Source organism: Grampus griseus, assembly GCF_964374135.1.
Source record: "Grampus griseus genome assembly, chromosome: 2".
Lineage (NCBI taxonomy): Eukaryota > Metazoa > Chordata > Mammalia > Artiodactyla > Delphinidae > Grampus > Grampus griseus.
Window position 1 is genome coordinate 135,819,338 of NC_139018.1, and position 18,499 is coordinate 135,837,836.

Genomic DNA, 18,499 nt, shown 5'->3' on the forward strand with positions numbered 1-18,499 from the left:
GTTGTGTTAATTTCTGCTGTACAGCAAAGTGACTCAGTTATACATATATACATTCTTTTTCTCATTCTTTTCCACTATGGTTTTACCAGAGGATATTGAATATGGTTCCCTGTGCTATACAGTAGGACCTTGTTGTTTATCCATTCTCTATATACTAGTTTGCATCTGCTAATCCCAAACTCCCAATCCTTCCCTCTCCCACCCTCTTCCCCCTTGGCAACCACAAGTCTATTCTCTATGAGTCTGTTTCTGTTTTGTAGATAAGTTCATTTGTGTCATGTTTTAGATTCCACATATAAGTGATATCATAGGATATTTGTCTTTGTCTGGCTTTCTTCACTTTGTATGAGAACTTCTAGGCCCATCCATGTTGCTGCACATGGTGTGATTTCATTCTTTTTTATGACCGAGTAGTGTTCCACTGTGTATATATATACACCGCATCTTCTTTATCTGTTTACCTGTTGATGGACATTTAGGTTGTTTCCATGTCTTGGCTATTGTAAATAGTGCTGCTATGAACATAAGGGTGCATGTATGTTTTTGAATTATAGTTTTGAACACTGACTCACTTTTAAACTTTAATCTTTATCATGACAATGAATACCTGAGAAAACATGGTTTTATTGTGCTAATTAGATATTTCTTCCAATACAGGCTGAGATACAACCTGTCTATTGAAATGTAAACTGTTTATCCGAGTTCCACCCAAATCATTGCATGTGCCACCTGGGACAGTGGGCCACATTCTAAAGGGCAGCTTCGAAGGGAGAATTAGTTCCAGCTTTGCCATCTCCTGGCTGTATGACCTGGAGCCAGGGAGCGCCTGTCTTTCTCCTCACCCTATCAAGTCGTTGAACAGAGGGCCTGTTAAAGTCACCCAGTCCTGGAATTCCCTCTGGAACCTTCTGACCAAACGGTCTCTCAGTCCCTGTTGGGCACGGAAATAGCCCCTCGCGTTGGCCTGAACCAGCTCAGGACAGTTCTGCACCTGCCCCAGATCAGGCTCCTCATAGCTCCACCCTTTGCTTCTGTTTCTTGCCCTCAGAACCCAGCCCTCCTCCACATCTTTTCTGGCCTTGGCGACAGCTGTCATGCATCTGGAGACCAAGCAGTGTTGAACAGGACTCGGGTCTCCTCTGTTGTGGTTATGACCCTTTTGTTGGTGATGTCCATAATAATAACACATAGCTCTCATTGATGGGCACTTCCTCTGTGCCAGGGACTGTGCTGAGGTCCTGCACAGGTGGGACCTCAATGCAGCCTCACTTCCATCCTGGTTACAGATACAATGTTCATCCCCCTCTAAAGATGATGGCATTAGATTGAAAAGACAGTTTGGGATATGGGGCCATGCTGACACTTATATGATTCTCCCCTCTGGCTAAACTCTCAAGCCTTTCCATGTTCAACACTGCTTTGCCAAGTATCTTACCTTATTTTTGCACAGTTGGTGTTGAGGATCCAGGGGAAGGAGCGTCCACCTGGCTCTATTATATTTCATCCTGTAGGATCTGGTCCATCACTCAAGGCTGCTGAAATCTTTTTGGATCCCACTATGTAATCTGACATATTTGTATCTTTCTCAATTGGGTGTCATCAAAATCTGATAAGCTTGCAGTTTGTATTTTCATCCAAGTCATTGAGAAAAAATGTTGAATAGGAAGAACCAGGGGAACTCTCTGAATGCTATTAGGAAACTCCCTCTGAATCAGCATCAATTTATTAATCACCACCCTTTGAGTACTGACATTCTACCAGCTATTTGGTCCTCCTAATTATACAGGCTGGTGCTTATTTCTCCGGCTTATTCATGAGATATTATGAGATTCTTGGGCCTGAGATTATGGGAGAAGAGGGCAGGTGTGCAGTAAAGGATTAACCTTGTGCAAATAAAGTTCTGGCTCTTGCCCATCTCCTGAGAGGTGATCTTTAAGTCTTTGGAATGTGATGCCTGAGAAGAGTGTCTGTTTGCCTGGGGGACTTGGGCCACGCTAGATAGACTGTGTAAACAGTATAATTTAGGTGGGGACCTTGGGCCACATGGTGTCAGCTTGACCTCTGGAGGGGCTGGAGACTAAGGTCAGTCATGTCTACACGACCAACCTCCAATGAAATCCCTAGACAGTCAAACTCAGGTGAGCTTCCCTGGTTGGCAACACTCTGTGCGTGTTGGAACCCACTGTTGCTGGGAGAAGTAAGCATTGTCCACACAATGTCCTGGGTGAGCATAACTCATGCCTGGTCTCTCTGGGACCCTGCCCTGTGTGCCTCTTCCCTTTGCTGGTTTTGATCTGTATCCTTCTATAATAAATCATAATTGTAGTAAAACAGCTTTGCTGAGTTCTGTGAGTCCTTCTAGTGAATTACTGGACCAGGAGGTCCAACACCAGTTGGAGACCTCCTGAAACTACAACAGGGATCTCTGGACCACATTAAATGTATCTTTCTTTGAAGCCAGAGGGCTGAGTTCTATCTGAGTTTCCCTAAATGCCTTCTTCAAAAGGTATGAAGTGAAGAAAGTAAGAAGGTCTTTCTATTCCACACAAAGTAACATCCTCCTTAAGCTTCCCTAGGGTCAGACCTTCCCCTGTTGGCTAACCCATGTGGGTCATGAGCGCTCATTTCAATCTACTCTGGATACCTGTATTGCCCAGGAGGATTCCAAGCTTGGGTATCAGCTCCTACCTTTTAGGAAAAAGTCCCTGCTGAAATTCAAATACTAATGGGGATGTGCACGCTAAGCTACTATCACCCATTTATACTCCAGCCAGAATAAATCAGCCCACTCATGGAACTAGAGTCTCATTAAGATAGAATCCAGGAGAGGGAGGTTTGCATGGGGGCACTGCTGGGGTTTTCTCAAAGCTTGAGAGTAAAGGAGGTTGTGCTGGAGAGGGGAGCAGGGTTGCTAAGGTCTCTACAGGGCAATGATGAGGTGTAAGCGTTGGGGGAGCAAGAGAGGAATGTGCTAAAGGTATGATGGAGAGCTGAAACAAGCTAGAGGCGAGACCTAATTTTGTTAGAAAATCAGAGGGCAAAACCAACACTTTATTCCTTGTTTGGAATCCATGTGTATCTGCATGGGCAAGTGGGTGATGACTCTCCAGAAGATGGAGCTTTGTCAGGAGTGATGGGGAAGTGCATCGAAGCTGGGCATGTGAGACAGAGGGAGCCCACTCCTTATTTCTTACTGAAAATAGGGTTAATGGTGCTGCAGGGGAAAGGGGTCACTGAGTAGAAGAGAGTGACTGCTTTATGTATAAGGTTTTCACCTTGCCTCTGCCCTATACAATTCCAGCTAGCTGAACCAAGAGACCCTGTTCAAATGGGGCCGATTTTATGTCAATGCTAATATAAGGGCCTGTGACCACAAAAGTGCCTTTAGTTATGTCCTCAAAGGTTGTTTTTGTGCATTCTCACTACAAAATGGCTTTTTTCTTTTCTTTTTTTTTTTTAAATCTTTATTGGAGTATAGTTGATTTCCAATGTTGTATTAGTTTCAGGTGTACAGCAAAGTGAATCAGTTATACATATACATATATCCACTCTTCTTTTTTTAAAGATTCTTTTCCCATATAGACCATTACAGAGCATTGAGTAGAGTTGCCTGTGCTATACAGCAGGTTCTTATTAGTTATCTATTTTATATATAGTAGTGTGTATATGTCAATCCCAATCATCCAGTGTATCCCTCCCCCCAAGTGGCTTTTTTCTTTAAACTATTTTTGAGATAGATGTTGGAAGGGAGTTTTTATTTTTCCTTCCTCCCTCTCTTTTTTCTTTATCCTGCAGCCGAGGGGCATGGATATCTGCCCTTAAGGTAATGACATGGGACAGTTCAGTCCTCCCTGCATCCCTGGACCTTAAAGGATCACAGAATGTGTGCCTTGAAAAGCTCCACACCTCACAGAAGGAAGAAATCCTTAGGGGGCCTTTATTTCTTCCCTCCTGTCATCAGAGGTGGTGGGAAGTGTAGGGATCAACTGCCCCCACCTCCCAAGCTCTATAAACATGACATATTATAGTCCATTCCCTGCATGAAAAGTCTTCATATTTAAAGTCATTAAGAGTGGAAGTTTCTGGATGGCAGGAACCACATGAATTTCAGGGCTTGCGAGGCTTAGCATTGAGAGGGAATAACTGAGATGCTATCTGTCTCCTGACTTGGGAACATTTCAGCCAAGTAGGATCAGGAAATGTAAACTCCCTTTCCTCGATCACCACCACGGGCTTGGGCAGCTGCCAGCTGGATGCTTTGATGCTCACAAAAGCTCCCTGAACTCTGCACGGGGGTGTTGGCTGTGAGTCCAGGCCCTCTTGCCTAGCTTGCTCTCTGTTGGTCATGAACTTCAGTGAGCTCACTCTCCCATTTCACACGCGAAAACTGTGCTTGGAGCTTGCTGGGTGCTAGTGATAGGGGCAAAAATTGTCAGGCATCTAACACATGGACTGTTTGTGGCCCTGTCATCCATGTGGTCAAAATCGGGGCTTCCTGAACTTTAATCCTCTAGTAATTTTGTTAACCAGCTATGGATCCCCTGGGGATCTTGTGAAAATGCAGATTCTGATTCAGGAGCTCTGGGGTGGAGCCTAACAAGCTGCCAGGTGATGCTCCAACCACACTCTGAGAAGCCAGTACCTAAAGGACTACGAGACACCTAGGTGTTGACATGGGGAAGGGGGCTAGGTGGCCAAATAGCCACTAAAACTCTTCTGACACATTCTGAGCAGAAGACAGAGAAAGAGATGATGGATCCTGCATTGGTCTGGAGGAAATCAGCCAGGGCATCCACTCTCCCTGAAGCAGGGGACGGAGCTCCCAGCCCTCATTACTTTGATCAGTGCGTCTGCAGCAGCAAGAGGCAGGATGGTGTAATGGTCAGTGTTTGTGCTTTGGTACCAGTTCACCTATGGGAGGCCGGGCATACACTCCTAAGCTCTGCTCTTGTGGCTTAACAGCTCTGTGCCTGGGTTTTCTCATTTGTAAAAAGGGGTCAGGGATGGTAAGAATAGTACCACCTCGATAGGGTTATTGTATAAGGGACCCAGTTAGTAGAAAACGTCCAGAGCAGTTCCCTTCCTTCTCAGCCAGAGCTCCAGTCCCTAAGCCTGGGACCTCAGGGAGCCCTGGGCTTCTGTGCCCTGCAAGGCCATGGTTGTGCAAGCGCTCTCCAGGCTCTTGTTACCCGGGAGCCAGCAACACACCAAAATAAAGGAGCGGGGGACCAGCGGGGAGGGCCGAACGAGCCTCTGCAGGGAGTCTGACCAGGTCAGCTGGGAATGCCTGTCAGCCGTTCAGGGTGGCTCCTGCGTGGGCCTGGAGGTGGGTCAGTGACTCACACCGGGGCCCTCTCCACCCCCTCTCCCAAATGCTCGGCCCTCCCCGGGCCGGGGCTCACCTAATCCCCGCAGTGGGAGTCGGCGTGGGGGGGTGGCACCCGCGCCTGGGCCGAGGGCTAGGGTTACAGTGCGGTCACTTCACACTCGGCAGCATGTGCAGCTGAGGCCTCTCCCCGTGCAGCAGTCTCCCGCCAGGCAGGCAGCGAGGTCAGCTTGGCAAGCCGCTGCCTCTCTAGCCCCGATCTGGCCGCGGGCAGCCGATTTCCCCAGACCCGAGGAGGTGATGGCAGAACAAGAAGCCAGTGGGCTGCAGGTCCTGCTGCGCACGCTCCAGGTAGGAAGAGGCGGAGAGCTGCAGAACCCGGCCGGCTGGGTCTTTGTGGGCCGGGCCTGCCTCGGAGCCGGGCTCTCCCCGCAGTCCCCTCTGGCACCAGTGGCCTGGTTTGCTAAACAGCAGTAACGCCAGAGTCGGCAGCAGCTCTCACCTTGAGGCTGACCTAAGTGATGCTATGGTGTTTAAATATTAAACCTGATGGTGTTGATGAGTGCTCTGCTTAAATTATTGAACCTGGTGGGGTTAGATACTCAGGCTAAAAGATCCAGGTTTGCTCGAGATGAGAAAGATGGAGAAAAAGGCCGTCTGGCAAAAGCAAACCTGTTCAAGTTCTCCCTGAGCAGGGCAGGAGACTTCGGGGTGTGTACGTAGAACTGCCTAGGAGGAAAGGGGCAGCAGGGCAGAGGGCTCCTCTGGGCTTCTGCTGAATGGCTGTTACCAAGTTCCCAAAGAGTGGTCTGAGTCGGAATTACCTAGGATGCCTGCTAACAGTGCATCTTCTCAGGCGGGATCTGCCGGAAGGAACCGCAGTCACCAGGGGCAGGAGCCCTGGAATCTGCCTTGCCCTCTCCATGATTCTATTCACTCCTAATTTTGAGAATTCCTATTCCAGAGCACTACTTTGTGAACCTGTCTGCAGATTAGAAACTCCCGGAGGGTGTTAAAAAATGCTGACCCCCACTTACCCAAATTCGGATTTAATTGATCTGGGGAGCAACCTGGGCACTGGAGTTTTGAAAACTCCCCAGGTGGTCTCAAAGTGCAACTAAAGTCAATGAACCACTGCTCTATAGACTTGGGTAGATGCTTGCACTGAACCGGATGCAGGGAATGCCAGGGCTCAAAGGGAGCTAAGAGATCTTTTACTCCATGATTTTAAACCTGAAGTCCATGGACGGGTATCATAGAGGATGGGCTTCAAGGGTCTCCATGACCCTCACCCCCTGATTTAGAATGTAAATGTTTTGCACTTACGTGCATACTTCCCAGCTTTGAAAAGCTTAGTTTTGCTCAGATTCTTAAGGAAATGTATATCCATAAAAAGTTGAAGAACCAATAAATCCAACCTTCCAGTGCACAGATAAAGGCAATTGAGTCTCAGAAGTGAAATAGCTTCCTAAGTTCACTTAACCACTTAATAGGGGAACTGGAACTAGCACCAAAGAACTTCAATATCCTTTGGACCTAGTGTCTTTGACTCATTCTATCCGATGCATTAGAGGCAAGAATGCCTCTGGGCTAGGAGTGTTGGGGGTGAGAGTGGACCTCAAAATAAATTTACATTTGTCCTGGAAGTCACTGCAGGATGAACTCAATCTCCTGTCTTCCTACCCGTGGGGATTTCTAATTGATATTTAGAATGATTGTTCCAGGGCATTGCAAGATTCTCAATCATCAAAGAAAGATTTAATTATGTTCAATATATCCTGCTTAGTTCCCAATTAACCAGAACAGTAAAATAACCAGAACATGCTTCCCCTGTGCGCTCTAGTTGATCTCAGAATCTGGTGATGGAATTGACTTGAGTTCCTGGCTGAGCCCTGAGCCAGCCCTCTCCAAGTGCCTGCCTGAACCTGTTTTCTGTCTTGAGAGTAGAAGTCAGAACCCTGACATAATTTTAAAAAAGAGAACCCGGAGCATATATGCCGTGGAATGATGTTTCATGATGGGTTTCATGCCTCACTCCCATCCCCAATCCCCATGGACTAAACCCGGCAGAGTTTCTGAGAAGGGCTTAGCTGAAGTGCTTTTGATCGGGGATCCCAAAGGTCTTAGGGATTCAAGGATTCAATTCCTCCTTTCCTTGTGCACAAAGGTGAGAGACCGAAGGCTTTGTACTGCTACTCAAACCTGTGGAAGACAGTGGTTATGTCTGAGCAGAATGTGAGCTCAGGATATGAATTTCCCATATCTTTCAGGAGCACCCCAGAACATTGCCAAGGGAAGAGAGAAAGAGAGATCAGATGACCAGAAAGAGCAAGCACAGGGGTGACAATGTCCCTATGATATGATAGTAGAAATCCCCCTACTCCAGGGCATCACCACTTTTGCCTCTTTGGGCCACAATGACAAAATAAACTAGATCATTAAGAAATATCAGTTTTCTGCCTATTTTCTTTTCCTGTACAGACGGGAAAGGAGTAATTGAATGTTTTTTTTTTCCTACCCTGACTTAAACACAGCCATATCTCTGTCCTGAAAGTATGAGAATCAGATTTCTACCCAGACATTTTCCAAGTCCCTGACTTTTATCATTTTAGTTGAGGCAGAAAATCAGACTGACTCATGAGGGCCTGGGTGTGGAGGGGGAGACAGCCCAGAGCACAGATGAGAGACAGGAAGAACTGGATCCCGCCCCATTTCTGGCACTTACCGGCTGTAAATTCTCAGGCAAGTCCCTCAACCTCTCTGAGCCTTCATTTCTAGATTTGTAAAAGGGGGGCAATAAAAATACTTTGCTCAGCCCTTTGTGCCAGGATTAAGAGAACCCATTTGAAAAGTGCTTGTAAACTATAAATGGCAGTTCAAATGACTCTGGTTTTTATGATTTCCCCAGTTGAGTACACAGTGGAGAGGCTGGGAACACTTGCCTAGGCTTTTCATCAACCTGCCCTGCTTTTTTCCTGGGTGGACTCCAATACTCTTGGAAAAAAAGGAAGGTGTCTCATTCGTCCTGCTCTCATTTCTCCATGTGGTTTGAGCTAATGGGGAAGATGGGAAGCTGCCAGGGTAGCAGGATGTGGGCTCCACGCCAGCCCTGATGCTGGGAGCCCTCACCCAGTGGCGTACCACAAAATGCCAATTAAGTACCTTATCAAAACATGAAAAATGTATAATTATCTGGTCAGCTTTGGCACACTCTGAGCTGTGATATGGGCACATTTTTGCTGTTTGCATTTGCACTTTATTATTTTATGTTATAGTTGCTCAAATTGAATCCCAGGTCTGCCTCTTGGCCAAAATGTGCATAGCAAAGCTTCATTTCTCAACTTGGGCTCCAGGAACATTATCTATTATGGATTACCAACCAGGCTGCAGGATGTGGGACTTCCTGTCTTGAGTTAGCATTGAGCTTAGATAATAGAAAACCTGGAAGGGGGTGACAACTCCACTTTGCCCCTTGGACTTATTCCTCCAAGGATATTTCCAAGACAACAGATGATTTCAGCCCCTGGGCTGCAAGGAGGGGATGGGCGGAAGAATGATGACTGATATGTTTCATTCATAGCACTTGGGAGTTTTGTTTCCAATACATGCATTTAAAATATCCATCTATTGTACATACACGGGGCTAGGTGTAGCGGAAACTGAGCTTTCCCTTTGGACATCAACAGAAGGGTTTGGAAAAATCAAGAGAAGAATTTTCCTTTTAGATAGTAAACATTGTGCAGACCTTCTAAACATCACAGGATTCCTCTGCTGGTGAAATTTGAGGCTTTCTGAGGTTTTTATTTTTGGAGACTTCTGCCTCAATTGCAAGACAAATGTAGAAATAAACCAGGAGGGGGAGGACTTATTAAATTAAGACTGAAATCTGTCTTAATTTCAAGCACCAGTAGAAACAAAGAAAAAGAAAAGCGCCCAAAGGACAAGTGCCCAATGGAAAAGGGACAAAATTGGCAAGAAATAGCCTCTGTCAGTGTCTAAAGAATGACTTGGTGCCAGTCAAACTGGAGGATGAAGGGGGCAATGGAGGCATGGAGCCCTGTGCTGAGCTGGGAGTGGGGAGATGACCTTATATAGTGTTTTGTTTTTTAAGACCTTGTTGCTTTCACAGTTTCTTAAACTCTTTGGACTTAGAGATTGGAAAAAACAAACATTGATTAAGGGTCCACTCTATGCCAAATTTTCACGTTCATTACCTAACATCACTCTCTGTGCCACCTGTGAGGGGGGTGTGGCTGGTCTGTCTTATAGATGAGAACACTGACCCTCATAAGCCGCTCAAGGCTCAATGGCAGAAACTTAATAAATCCCTAGAGGAGAGATGTGAAGAGGATCTTGTCGCTCCAAGGTCTTTTCACTGGTCTCCGGTGCTTACATGACCTAGGAAATACCCACTCACTCTTTTTTTTTTTTTTTTTTTTTTGCGGTACACGGGCCTCTGACTGTTGTGGCCTCTCCTGTTGCGGAGCACAGGCTCCGGACGCGCAGGCTCAGCGGCCATGGCTCACGGGCCCAGCCGCTCCGTGACATGTGGGATCTTCCCGGACCGGGGCACGAACCCGTGTCCCCTGCATCGGCAGGCGGACTCTCAACTACTGCGCCACCAGGGAAGACCCCCCACTCACTCTTTATTATGAGGGTATTACCTTACGTGACTGAACCTGAAGACTGAGGGGTTGTGGATTATTCATAATAGAACTAAAATAATCTTCCACATCCTGTATTGATATTTGGGTAAATAACTCCTGATAAAGGAAGGTAACAGTTTTGATTTGGGTCAATTGGATATTTTTAATATCTATCTATCCATCCATCCATCCATCTGTCCATCCAACCCTCCATAGCTATCCTATGTGCTAGAAGAGATTCAGAGTATTGTGTAGGATGATACATCAAGAAGAGCAAGGTCTTTGGATCTTAGTTCAGCCATTCAAAACTTGTGGGACTCCGGACACACTATTGAACTTCGCTTTGCTGAACTTTTTTCATTTGTAAAATGAGAATTATACTATCTACTCATGAGCTTACTATATGTTTGGAGAAAATGCATGTAAAAAGGTGTTATGTGCCTGACAAATAGCAATTATTATAATTAAACACAGTCCCTGCCCTCATGAAAATACAGTGTTCAAGGGGTAAGGTAGGAGGATAAAAATATTTGTAGAGCAAGTTTGCATGTGATGAACGCCATGGTAAACGTAAACATCAAAAGAAAATTCAGTGGAATTTGGGACAAGAGTCTCCTCCTCACTGGATATTCAGGGAAGACCTTGGAAAATGGGTCAGATTTCAGCAGAGGAAGGTGCAGTTAAGAGGGTGATAAGGGTCCCCAGTGATCTTTCCTATGTCAGGAAAGTGTGGAGAGTACAGGGTATTTGCCATGGCACTGAGTTTGATTAAAACAGAAAATTCGTGAAGGGGAAGAAAGGAGATTGAAATGGGAGTTTACCTAAATGTTAGAGAGCCTTGAGTGGCAAGCTTCAGATCCGATCATGCCCTTGGCGATGTCTGCCTATCCCTAAAGGTAGGTGATGGGCGCTACAGGACATTCAACCAAGGTGACCATTGCAAAGCTATTTGGTTGGGGGACGTTAGACATGACTGCATCTCTGCTTTTTGTTGCCAAGGGATGTGATGTGTTCCCTGCAACCTCCCCATCCCTGACCTACCTTTTATCCTGGTTCTCTTCCTATCCATTCCCAACCTTTAGCCCTTTCCTGTCACTTAACTCTGCATCTCACTCCCCTCCCCACACCGCCTCAGCCACTGTCCATCCCTAGTGCGCCTCCAGGGGGAAAGGCTGAGATGGAATAAAGCTCAGGGATTGGAGAAGCAGAACTATTTAAACTTTTTTTTTTTAATTTGGAAGAAACACAAATTATTTTAGAGGCAGCATTCAAATGTCCCTGTGTCAAAGCAGCTCTCATAACATGTCTGCATTAAGATGACCAGAGTTGAGTCCAAAAGTCCCATCCTCACTTTTGGGAATTGAGAGCACTCGGCGTTTCCGTCCCCTGAGCCCAGATTCTGGATCTGACTGCCTCGCTGAGCACCCACCTCCTCAGGGCAGCAGGTGAGGGACAGAGGCCTGCATGGCTTTGAGGTGTAATCGGAAATTTGCCATTGCTGGGGACATGTTGAGGCAAATGGCCAACAGAGAGAATTTCTGTCTGTAGAAATTCATAACCTGGCAACATGTACTCCACAACTCAGTTGCTAAAACTGGAACTATTCTGATGAAAGCCAAACATAGTCTGAGTTTCAGCCCTGGGAGCTGGGAAAGTACGCAACCAGAAGCTGGTCTAGGTTACAATCGCTGTACCATATCTGTAAGCATGGGACAGGCAGCTATGAATCAAACAGACAAGGTACTTCTTCATATTTCAGAAATAGGCACACGGAAATGCATCCACTTGGATGTGACCTCCATATCCTTGTGCCAGACCTGAAATGTAGGAAGTCAAAGGTTTGGGATCTGTACTTTTTCACAGAGTGAATACTGCATGGCTCCTTCAAAGTGATGGATTCGCAAATCAAACTCTCATTAGAGAAAAGAATGTGGTGTAGGGGGAGGAAGAGATCAACAGCAGAGATGCCAAGAATAAAAGAATGAGTAGAACAAAGAGTGTGGAAGAAACAGAATGGCACAGAGTATGCACTCAATACATATTTTTTCCTCCCTCCCCCCTCCCTCCCTCCATCCCTCCATCCCTCCCTCCCTCCCTCCCTGCCTTCCCCTCCCCCTTTCCCTCCCTCCCTCCTTCCTTCCTTCCTTATAAAATTTTGCAAAATGAATACACCCATGTAACCAGCACCCAGACGAAGTGAACTCCCAGCATCTCAGAGGACCCCTCACACCCCCACTTCCAGCCCTGCTCCCCCATTGTAACCACTGCCCTGATCTCTAACCCCGCAGATCAGTCTTGCATGCATTGTAATTAGAAGACTTCATGTAATTAGAACCCCACAGTCAATCTTCTTTTGTGTCTGGCTCCTTTCACTCAGCATTGTGAGAGTCCCCTTTTCGATACAGTTGTAGATTGTTCTCACTGTCATTGCTGAAGAGCATTCCGTTGTGTGAACGTTCCACGATTTATTTATCCATTCTAGAGCTCATGGTATTTGGGGTAGTTTTCTTTTTTTGGCTGTAACAAATATGGCTGCTATGAACATTCCAGGGCATGTTTTTGTGAAGGTAGGTACACGTGTCTGTTGGGTAAATACCTAGAGTGGAGTCGAGGGCTCATGGGATACATGTATGGTCAGCTGTAGTAGATAATGATATTTTTCAAAAATGAGTGCTCCAAAATAAACACCTATTAACCCTGTAAATATCATTAATTTATGAGCATTTTGGGTACTCCACACCTTTGCCCTAACTTTCTTAATTCATATTTGTTAGTTGAAAGTGGCTTGAGCTGCTTTGCATGGAGGACTTTGTCATGTTTTATGTGTCTAAGTCCCTCTACTTGGTCCCTTTCATAATAATGGTTATAATGATAACTAACATTTATTAAACAGTTTCTACACGTAAGGAGCTGTGCAAAGTCCTTCACATGCATCATCTCATTTAATCCTTACAACAACCCAAGGAGGTGGGTGGTATTATTATCCTCATTTTAAAACTCTCAGACAGAAGGTTGGAGAGGTTAACACACTTTTCAAGGTCACAAAGCGAGTGAGTGGCAAAGCTGGAATTTGAGAGGAGGGAATCTGACACCAGTGGATGCTTTCTCGCCAGGTGTATAAACTCTCTGAGGAAAAGGAGGGGCATTGAGAAGATTCAGAACAGATTTTCCCAGGTGGTAGGTGTCTGCTGAGGAGAATGGAGACCCCCCCCCCACTTGGCACATGCGGGGAAGACAGCAGCTGTTCCCACAAGGCTGGCAGGACTGGCCAAGAGGGCAGAGAACAGGTGCCTACAGCGGGGGTCAGCAAACTCTAAGGGCCTGATAGCAAATTTTTTAGGCTTTTTCTGGCCACAGGATCTTTGTCATACTCGTTCAACCCTGCCACTGTAGTTGTAGACAGTGTGCAAATTAATGGGTTTATGTTCCAGTAAAATTGTGTACAAAAAACAGGGAGTAGGGGCTTCCTTGGTGGCGCAGTGGTTGAGGGTCCGCCTGCCGATGCAGGGGACCACGGGTTCGTGCCCCCGTCCGGGAAGATCCCACGTGCCGCGGAGCGGCTGGGCCCGTGAGCCATGGCCGCTGAGCCTGCGCGTCCGGAGCCTGTGCTCCACAACGGGAGAGGCCACAACAGTGAGAGGTCTACATACCACAAAAAAAAAACCAAAAAACAAAAAAAACAGGGAGTGGGCTGGACTTGGCTGTTGGTGGTAGATTGCAGACCCCTGGCTGGAGGTCTTTTGGGCATAGGCAGGGTGTAGGGGTGGGAGATGGGACAGAAAGAGAGTGATAGAGCAGCAGGGACGTGTTGGGGCTGCCAACTGCCAAGTGGGAGCTTCCCTCATGTGCCATGGGTGTCCTCCTCAACTCCCAGGCTGCCTTTCTTGCAAAGGCAGCAAGCACATCAGATGATGCTCTGAGTTCCTCTGGGGGCAAGTCTTACAGAACCTGAAATGCACACTTCAGAATGTCATTTCCTGCCACTGCTACTGCCTCCAATTTTCTGAGTATCAGTGGAGGCAGTGATTGTGTCTGTCAGCCCTCCAAGGTGGGGTTTCAGGTCATTTTAGCAGCGCTTACCAGTGTAACAGGTGATTGTCTTGCAGATATTGTCTGCATTCAACAGCGCTCCCAGCACATGTTCAGTCCAGCACTTCTCAAAGTGGGTTTCACAGGACACTGGTGTTCCCTGGGATGCCAATGAGTGTTCTACTCACAAAGGGTCTTGTTGACAGATGGATCTGAGATGTCAGGGTAAATAAATTTATTAATTTCTTTACTGAAAAATAATCAAACTTTTAAAGGCTTTTCAAACATTTCTGTCCTACAGCTCTCAGTTTAAGTGTCTTTTACTCAGAGAGGAATACTCTGACAGCCCAATGAACTACCCAGTCACTCTAAGTCCCACCTCTCTAGTTTGACTCTGCATAGAACTTGCCATTTCCTGTTGCTTGTTTGTATCTTCTCTGCCTTCTTCCACCAGGGTAGGGATCTCATCTGTCTTGTTGACCTTTACCCCTACTACCTAAAGCACTATCTAGGACATAGTACGTGCTCAATAAATATTTACTGATTGAATAATAAGATGAATGTGCATGTATATTATCAAGTTGGGGATATACTATGTGGCATTTCTAAACCATCTTAGAGATGGGATAATTTTTTATAGCAAAACCCCGCTAGTATCCCACAGGACTTTAGGAATCCATGGAGCACATTTGGGAAATCCATGGAGCACATTTGGGAAACAATGCTTGTAGACCAATGCTATGTTAAATCACTGCTGGTCTGTGAGGGTTGAATTTCTCCTGATCTGGAAACTAACCTCTGGGTTGTTGAAACATTTCTGATCTGAGTTGATACAAAGTTAGATCTATTGGAGACCTAGGGTCATTCCTCTGCTTGGTGAATTCCACAAACTGATGATTCTACGATCTATCTGTAGGCTTTGAGTTACATGAATTCTAATCCTTACTTGATTGGGAGAAAGAATATAAGTGACAGATGTGGAGGTTTAGAAAAATGTTCTTCCTAGAGGCTCAAGAGAGCCGTTCTGCTTCTGATCAGGAGGCTAGATGGTGATAAGAACAGCATTAACCTCAGGTTTCAGATGAAAGACAGGGTCAGATTTCAGAGTTGGGATATCTGATGAAACTTCCCCTAGGGAACTTGGAGAGAAGGCAGCTTCTTCAATAAATGGTCAGTAATGAATTCTCCCTCTACTCTCAAAAAAAACCAAACAAACCCAAGCTCAGTGTGTGTTAACATCTCAAATCTTCCGATCCCACCAGTGAGTACAGCCCAATGCCCTAAATTTCTGACCCATAGGCATCCTTATCCCATTCCTCTTAACACTCAAATTAATCCAGGAAACCCCCATGACAATGCAGATATTTTTTACTTTTCACAATAGGTAGATTAAGAAGTCACTATAAGAAAATTCCATTTTCTCCTTGACTTTCATTATTAAAACATAAAATATATATCATATACCCTAAAGGAAAAAAATTCCCCAAACCACAGCTAAAATTTTAGACTAAGGAAGAGGCTAGAATGGTAATATTTGAATAGGTATTACTTGAAAGTGGATATTAAAATTCAAGAAGTGTTTTTGCCATGAGCTGCCTCACATTTGCTGAGCACTGACTATGTGCCAGGAAGAAGTCTAAGCATGTGACATGTGTTATCTCATGCAGTCCTCACAACAATCCTATGAGGTGGGTACGACTGTTATCTGCATTTTACAGATGAGGAACACAAGGCCCTTGTCAAGGTCACATAGCCTTTAAGTAGCAGGGTCAGGATGTGAACTCAGGCACAGTCTGACTCTAGCTTGTTTATTACTCATTGCTATTACTCATCAGGCTACACAGTCTCTTTTCCTTTTACCTGTCCTTTTCACCACTACACATTTTTTTCCTGATTAAAGAAGTAATACAAGCTCGTGACTGCAAAAATTTGATTAAACTATAGATATAAATTTTAGGGAGTAAAAATCACCCCATCAAATCCTGATCCCTAAGACAACCACACAAGTGTCTGCTGTATATTCTTTTATATGTTTACATACATATAGCAATATGTGTATTTCTGTAACTATGTCTCTGTGTGTATATCATTTTAACATACTAGTATTCAATTTGCTTTTCCTGCATGTCAGTATAATTGCAAATATTTCAAGCCAGCACATATAGACCCAGCTCAATCTTTTGTGATATAACTTAAATAAATAGAAGTATAGTTTCTTCTAGCGTTTCACTTAAATTTGACTTGGCTTGTGTTTTATTTTCATTTTTTGATATTTTATGTGTTGCATTTTAATAGTCAACTTTATCAGACTTTTCTTACATGAATTAATTTTGGCCATGAAACATTTTCCCCAGGATCTAACTCTTATACTTAATGATGTTTGAATTTAACTCCATTCTCTTTTTCTTAAGTGTTGTTGCTTTCATAGAACTTATCTGCCATACCACACTTCACCAGTACATGGCAACAGTAAACAAATTTATATGCTTAAAATTTCTTTTACTGGAAGATCCCAGTTCTGTAACATCTAATAGAGCTCTGCTTGATAGTGTTTGGAAATTTTACATTTGACATAAATGTTTATTTAAAATAAACATATATAGGTTTCTTGGCTGGACTTCAGGAGGCCAGAGTTGATTTTGGATGCTGCCACTGTCTTTCTGTTTGACTCGAATCCCCTGGGCCAGCATCCTCTGTTTTGATGGTTTTCAGACTTAAGTGCTAGGAATGTGCCCAGCAATATCATCTGTTTCCTTGGTGTATTATGACTCTCTTGTTAATCGTTCATTCATTTATTGAATGCTTCCCTCGTGCCAGAGACTGTGCTAGGTAGTGGGTGGCAAGGTTCAAGAATCTTATTACTCAGATACTTTCCTACTGAAATTCTTCCAAATGTTAATGACTAATGTCAGGAAGAGAGAGATCCAGAATGCTGCAGTCACACCTGCCCTCCTTTGCTCCGTGGACCATTTTATTCTGTGGTGACTGGCTGAGAACACAGTATTATCATTACTCAAGTCCCTGGGGAAGATCTGAAGACTCAGCTGCTGTAACATGTTCAGCTATGCCTATGTACTTATGTTAATTCATATGTGGTCTTTTTTTAAAAACAATTCTTAATCTTTTCATTCTTTTTTCTTCCAGGGAGTGGGGTGTCACAGATTGCTTTTTTCTTGGCTGCTCCCCGTGGCATGTGGGATCTTAGTTCCCCGACCAGGGATTGAACCCTCACCCCCAGCAGTGGAAGCGAGGCGTCTTAACCACTGGACCGCCAGGGAAATCCCATAGATTCCTTTCTGATGCCATTGAAAGCTAAAGACACTTTACCCAGATAAATGCTCACACAAATTTTTGTGAACAATTTCAGGGTAATAAGCCACACCATAAGATTTCACTCTCTCAAGGTATTTACTTGGGTTTTGTTTCATGGAATGGAGCTCTTTAAGGTTGGAATAGTAGAGGTGAGTTCTAGTCACATAAAAGAAACCCTACAATTCTGTCCAATTGTGGTATATCTTTCATGCCTCCAAACTGGTCACAGTACTCTTTTTATATCCACATCCCAACTTTGCCTTGAACATCTTTCATATCTGATCTAAACTTTTGAAAATTTTAAGTACCTTTGATGGATCAACTGTAAGGTTACTTTTCAAAAAAAGCCTCTTTTGATAATTTGTGTAGGTGATATTTTTCTCTGTCTTCTGAAGTAGCATCTAAACATTTGTACCTTTCTCTTAAACCATCTATGCTTTGCTTTATTATAGTTGTTCTTTATTTTTCAACAAACCTTTACTGGGCAGGGAGAATCCCAAAATAAATATGACATGGTCTTTGTCCTCCCAGAGCTCACTGTATGTATCTAGAGAAACCAGATATACATTTGAGAATCTCCTGAAAGTTACAGACACTTTCTCTAGATAATCATACATCTGCTTTAACTAAGCACTTAAATCTTAGATTTGCCTACAGTTTGAATAAGAATCTATGCCATGTGATGCTCGGGTTGACATATGAACAAATAATTATAAAGTATTATTATAAGTGAAGGTATAACAACATGCTCAGTGTATTCTTGGAAGAAGGGGCATCTCAAACAATCTCCAGTATTCCATGACCTTCTCTTCCTGAGTAATAGATTGATTAGATAATTCAGATAAACGCTTGTGTTGGAGACAGTTTAAAATGTAGATATAATATAAATAATTTTTTCTAAAAAGCATCCATATTCTAGTGAGATGATGAACATTTAATGACCTGAGGACAGAAGAGGTGGGAAACCCAGAGAGATGAGCAAAATTCTGGCACTTCTGCTTTGGAGGCATTTACTATTTTGGAAGGTGTGGCTGGAAAGATTAAATTGTGTGTTCTGTAACTTTGCATGTCTAGAAGAAAAGGAGTTGGAATATAGGGCTTGCCAAGAATGGGGACCCTGGTAAACTACTGTCTGCTTTTGGGCTGAGACCTGGAGGGATGCCCCCTAGAAATAAAGGTGAGCCAT

The 18,499-nt window shown here is 44.5% G+C and overlaps 1 protein-coding gene across 3 annotated transcripts in view; it reads left to right on the plus strand.

Moving 5' to 3' along the window:
* Window positions 1-5,438: 5,438 nt before the first annotated feature.
* AGBL1 (AGBL carboxypeptidase 1) overlaps window positions 5,439-18,499 on the plus strand; it is a 775,280-nt gene continuing 762,219 nt past the window's right edge. The window contains exon 1 of one of the 3 annotated variants that reach the window (XM_082681486.1): window positions 5,439-5,677. In XM_082681486.1, coding sequence (XP_082537612.1) covers window positions 5,627-5,677 — 51 coding nt within the window. In that variant the 5' untranslated portion in view covers window positions 5,439-5,626. The remainder of the gene's footprint in view (window positions 5,678-18,499) is intronic. The other 2 variants (XM_082681485.1, XM_082681484.1) reach the window with 2 other exon arrangements.